Genomic DNA, 5,963 nt, shown 5'->3' with positions numbered 1-5,963 from the left:
TATTATTTATAATATTGATGGTAATAGGCCTGACGAATCCTCTTTTAATTTTGCAAATAACCTAACATGTAAAATCAGAAATGATGAAAATATAACATTTTGGTCACATTGTTGGGTAAGTAATAAAACTATGAGGTCTATGTTTTCCAACCTATATTTAACATGTGACAACAAAGATGGGTTTGTATCAGAAATGAGGCAATGGGAAGACATGAGGTGGATTTGGAAACTACCTTGGAATATGGTTTTTTATGCTGGCTTAGAAGCAAATATCAATGAATTTACAACGCTAGTTACGTGTTTGAGTGTGGATCCATCGTCTCAAGATAGGTGGATTTGGGTACCAAACAAGATCAACAACTTTAGTGTAAGGTCATGCTATTTTTTTTATCAATGATAATAGAAACTTACAGCAACCATAAAATAACATAGAAAGGGCATATCGATGTATCTGGAAAGTGTGAGTCACATCCAAAGTTCCAACAACACACTGCCTGCAAGAATGGGGAGTGAGAATGGATCGAAAGAGTAGGATATGTGCTCTATAAAGAACGACACCCAAAACAACAAAATACCTATTTTAGGGTTCTTGACAACAATTTGCATTTGGGATCAGGTTAGCAAGTGAAACTTTAAAATAGAAGTTTTTAAACTTCTGTGACACATTAGAAGTGAAAAAGAGTAAGATGGTCAAAGAATTGTTCTGGTTGGCAACCACAAGGAATTTGTGGCAATAAAGAAATGAGATCATCTTTAGAGGAGGCAAGCTGGATATCTAAAAAAATATGAAGAACATTAAAAGAAGAGCGTAATCACGATTTACGGTGGAGCCTATGGTGATGATAGCATAACATTGAAGGATTTATCAACTTTGATTATGCAGGTTGTATGAATTCTATAAAATCTATTCCTGGAAATGTTTTTCACTATGTTTGGCCCAACAATCAATTGGAAAGTGACATTTCAGAAGGTTGTCACCTTATCAACCACTCAATTCCTGAATACACATGTTGAAGAATTTAGTCTATCATGAGCAAACCAAGCACATTGATGTAAGGCCGCATTTCGTCAAGGAAATAATCGAGCGTGTAGAAATCCGAGTGTTGAAGGTTTTGACATATCACAATGTTGCTCATATGATCACCAAGACATTATCAAGTTTCCAGTTTTTCCACTGCATGCAGTTGATAAAGTTGCATGACAAAAGCTAGTTTGTTTACCTTATGTTGTAGAGTTTGTTCCAAAGTGGAGATTAGTGAGATTTTGAATCAAACTCTAGTATCGTGATAGGGATTTGTTTTTTGGTTTGACAGAGATTGAGCATGTTGTCGAAGTCTGTTCACATGCTGATGTCGAAGCCTTGTATGGTTTAGTCGTAAAGTGTTCTAGCATGCAGTAATCAATATTGGTAGGTTTGTTAGCATGTCGAATTCAGCCTGTTTGTTTAGCCCAAATGTTTAAGTACGTTTGTAATTTAAGCTAGCTTAGTAGTCTATAAATAGACTAGTTCTCTCAGGTTGTTGAGAGAGGTTAATTGTTGTTATTCACTTGTAAACCTTAATAGAGAAAGTGAATAGAAAAATAGTTACAATCAATCATACTATTTCTTCTTCTTCCCTCTTCTCTCTCTTTCGTGAAATCTAATAGGATGTTTGTGTTTGTTTAAAAAATTCATTCTATCTCATAGTTTTTGGTTTGTTCATAACGTTACTCCTACTCTGACACTATATATATATATATATATATATATATATATATATATATATATATATATATATATATATATATATATGTTTTTTTTTTCTTTCTTTCCAATAATGATTGATTATAAATTTATAATATAACAAAATGTTATAAACACGGAAAGGAATATACAGTACAAAACATGTATCCACCCACCCACGGTTTAATCTATTTCACTATATATAACCTCATTAGCCTCCTCCCTCTTGTCCTCAAATCAAACTCATCTCTTGATCATATTTCTCTCTTATTCACAATCTCTTTCTCAAAACCTCTCTCTATCTAAATCTCTCAAGTTATTTAAAATAGAAGAATTATACTAAAATAAAAAAATTGACATGGAAAGCCATCTACCGATGATATCAAAGAGAGTATGGAATATGGTACGTGTGGCTTTTTTCATGTTGAAAAAAGGCATATCAAAAGGCAAACTAATGATGGATTTAAACTTGATGCTCAAACGCCGCGGAAAACTAGCCAGGAAAGCCCTTTTAAATCTAATGTTCCATCATCACCACCACAACCACGGCGGCTCCACCTCAAGCCGACGATCCCACAAATCACAACCCCAATTCACTTCTTCATTGGAGTATGAATTCAGCTGTAGCAACACTCCCAACAACTTCTTCTCAAATGGGAAGCGTCACCATATCCACAACCATAAATACAATGCTCAAGCACCAGTTGCCCATGATGAAGAGGTGACGACTATGAATGCAATGAAGGCAGTGTTGGAGAGGCTTAACAATGATCAATCGATTGTAGCTGCGTCTCCAGCAGTGCCCGGATTCGGACGTAGCCCAATGGTGAGGCAATTGAGGGTGACTGACTCACCATTTCCTTTAAGAGATGATGATGAGAAGGACAATCAAGTTGATAAAGCAGCTGAAGATTTCATAAAAAGGTTTTACAGTCAATTGAGGAAGCAAGATTGATTGAATAATAATAATTCACCCTACCTCCTTTAGTAAATAATGAGTGTGTAATATTTGCTGTGAATGTTCAGTAACCATATTTTCTATTTTTGGTTATTTTCATGAAATATAATCCATAGTTCATATGCCAATATGTGGGAGAATAAATTACAGAATTCATCAACAAAAAAGAGGAAAAATACGGAAGATGATGAAAAGCAATAAAAAAAAAATGCCAAAAGTTTAGTACACATCTTTGTATTAAAAAAGAATTTTAATAAATGGTTTTAAAAAAATCCCGCGACCATGAAAACAGTGGTGACAAAATTGTATCGGCAATGTATATATCGATACCGCTATTCACCATTTTTATATTAGAATATAAATTATAATTAATTTATACTGCAACGATCACAATTAGTGTCACGACGACCACATTCAATATCACGACATCTGTATCAATCAAAATCGTAAACGGGGTAACACTATTATGACTTTTTACAACCTCGAAATACTCTCTATGTCATGAGCACCTTGCATAATTTTGGGTTGTAACATCCAATATTTTTCTTTCTTCATTTCTAGTCTTTTGACTAATACATAATATTTTGTACAAGTTCCAAGTGTATTATTTAAATAAAGAAAACTTTAGGTAACAAATTATTGTATTATTATGTGTTTGTGTGGAGATTTTGAAAGATTTAGCTATACTATATATGGCACACACTTGGTTGTCCTAATATGATTCCACCAACATCTCTATAGCTAGCTGGACCCTCCAAAATTTTCTTGCCTTTCTCAACTTTTACTTTTTTTCTCTTTTACTTTATTGAACTAATTGAATAAAAGAGTGTTTACTCTTGCCTCGCAAAGCTTAAACTATCGTAAAATTTATTAATACAAATCATTAACCAAAGTTGGAAGTTTATGGGAGACGTTTGCAACACAATTGATACAATGATGAAACGTTAAAAACTCCAAATTTTGTTCATCAACTAATTAATCATAGATAGAAATAGTATATTAGACATTCACTTAACTCAACCTACTAGTAAATACAAGCCAAGGATATAACTATCTCTAAACAACTCAAAACTTTTGAATCTTTTCGATACACCCGTCATCTTCAACACCACTACCTCCGTCTTTAATTATAATATCTTGAAATTTTTCCTTGTCATTTTTAATAGACTTTTCAATTTTTAAAATATATTAATTATTATTTTTCAAAGTTTTAATAAAAAAAATATCTTTGGTTATAGTTCACCTATTTTTTAAAAATGAGTCTCATTTAAGATTTTTTTTACACAGTTTAAAAATATAATAATATTGTCATAAAATATTGTCTCCTTTTACTAAATCATTCTTAAAAATATATTAAAAATAGTGTACAGAGTAATAATTAAACGTCATAATTAAAAAAATATCAATCATTTGTACATTGAACAAAAAGAATGACATTTATTTTGAAATAAATTATATTTGTTAAACGAGAATAATTTAAAATCGAGGAAATAAGATTTAAGAATATGTAATAAATACTCTTGTTATAACGTTAATTATTTCTCAAATAATTAATAAATTTAATATTCTAATTAACTTTTTTTTTAATTAGCATGATGTAGTCTATGTAGTTTTATATTTAGGACAGAAATAGTATTATATTTGATGTGTGGATATTAAAGTTGTTGGAATTAGATTCTCAAATCTTTGAGTAATTCCTTATCGTTAAAGATGACAATGAAGAAAAATAGGATTAGGGTTTGCGGAAATATTAAAAGAGAAGGAGAAATTTTTTTCTGCAGAGTTTCTCTCTGCCCACAAACTGTGGAAATTCTGTTATTCACTTGCAACTGCAACTTCTGTGAATACAAGATAATGACTTGATTACAAACTAATGAGGGTTACTCCCTATTTATAGATTTAGGTTAGCTTTCTCCCTAAGCCAAAGCCCAAAACTATAAAAGCCCAAAATACCTATTTTGGAGTTAAATCAAATCTAATCTATTTTAAATCTAAATCAAATCTATCTAGATTTAAAAACAAACTTATGTGTAACAAACTGTTACACACTTCGACACACCTTGTGTTCGAGTAACAGCTTCGACACAAGGAATTACAAATTAACACACCACCTAATTCATTGTGTCTAAGCTATCTACATTCATCATAGCTCTTAGTCTTCTGAATATTTCAACCAGCATTCCCTTTGTCATGATATCTGCAATCTGATTCTCAGTTCTGCAGTGTTCCAAATTTATCTTCCCTTTAGCTACCTGCTCTCGAAGATAGTGGAACCTCATTTCAATGTGCTTGCTTCGACCATGTGCTATCGGGTTCTTCGCCAGATTGATAGCTGACATGCTGTCGATCTTCATGGTAATTGCTCCATGATCTTTACCTGTTATTTCTTCAACTAAGTTCACCATCCACGTTGCTTGACATGCACAAAGAGAAGCAGCTATGTATTCTGCTTCGCATGATGATAGTGCCACTACTGGTTCCTTTCTCGAACTCCAAGCAACTGGTGCACCACCTAGCATAAACACATAACCAGCTGTGGATTTTCGATCCTCAGCATCACTACACCAACTCGAGTCGGTGTAACCCACTAATTTGCATTCTTTTCTCTCATCAGTTGTAGGAAATAGAATGCCATAGTCGAGAGTTCCTTTCAGATACCTCAGTATCCTCTTCGCCGCTGCTAGGTGTGATACCTTTGGCTTCTGCATGAATCTACTTATCATACCTACACTGTATGCTAAGTCAGGCCTTGTGTGACAAAGGTGTCTCAATGACCCAATAAGTCTTCTGTATTGGGTTGGGTCGACATCCTCTTCATCTGGGTTCTTCGACAGTTGCAATCTTGTTTCAGCAGGTGTCGAAGTCGAATTGCATTCTTCCATCTCAAATCTCTTGAGAATTTCACTTGCATATCTTCTTTGATGCATCATCAAGCCTCTACTACCCTTGTAGAATTCGATACCAAGGAAGTATGAAATTTCGCCCAAATCTGACATTTCAAATTCCTTGCTAAGATCACCTTTGAAGCCTTCGATCTCTTTCTTGCAGTTACCTGTTATTAACAAGTCATCGACATAGAGACATAGTATAAGCAATTCACTCTTGCTTCTTCTTACATATACCCCATGTTCAGTTGTGCACTTCACAAAGGATTTCTCCCTTAGGAAACTGTCGATCTTCTTATTCCAAGCTCTTGGAGCTTGCTTCAGTCCATACAGGGCCTTATGCAGTCTGTACACTTTTCTCTCTTCGCCGTGTTTCACAAACCCAACTGGTTGTGTA

General features: G+C 33.7%; 1 protein-coding gene across 1 annotated transcript; it reads left to right on the top strand.

Annotated features, from left to right (window-relative positions):
* The first annotated feature begins 1,966 nt into the window (after positions 1-1,966).
* Positions 1,967-2,993, top strand: LOC131648431 (uncharacterized). The gene has a single exon (XM_058918189.1). The coding sequence runs from the start codon at positions 2,082-2,084 to the stop codon at positions 2,676-2,678; it is 597 nt and encodes a 198-aa protein (XP_058774172.1). The 5' UTR covers positions 1,967-2,081; the 3' UTR covers positions 2,679-2,993.
* The last annotated feature ends 2,970 nt before the right edge of the window (positions 2,994-5,963 follow it).

This window comes from Vicia villosa, linkage group LG2, assembly GCF_029867415.1.
Source record: "Vicia villosa cultivar HV-30 ecotype Madison, WI linkage group LG2, Vvil1.0, whole genome shotgun sequence".
In the NCBI taxonomy this organism is placed as follows: Eukaryota; Viridiplantae; Streptophyta; class Magnoliopsida; order Fabales; family Fabaceae; genus Vicia; species Vicia villosa.
This window is presented reverse-complemented; position numbering and strand designations above follow the sequence as displayed.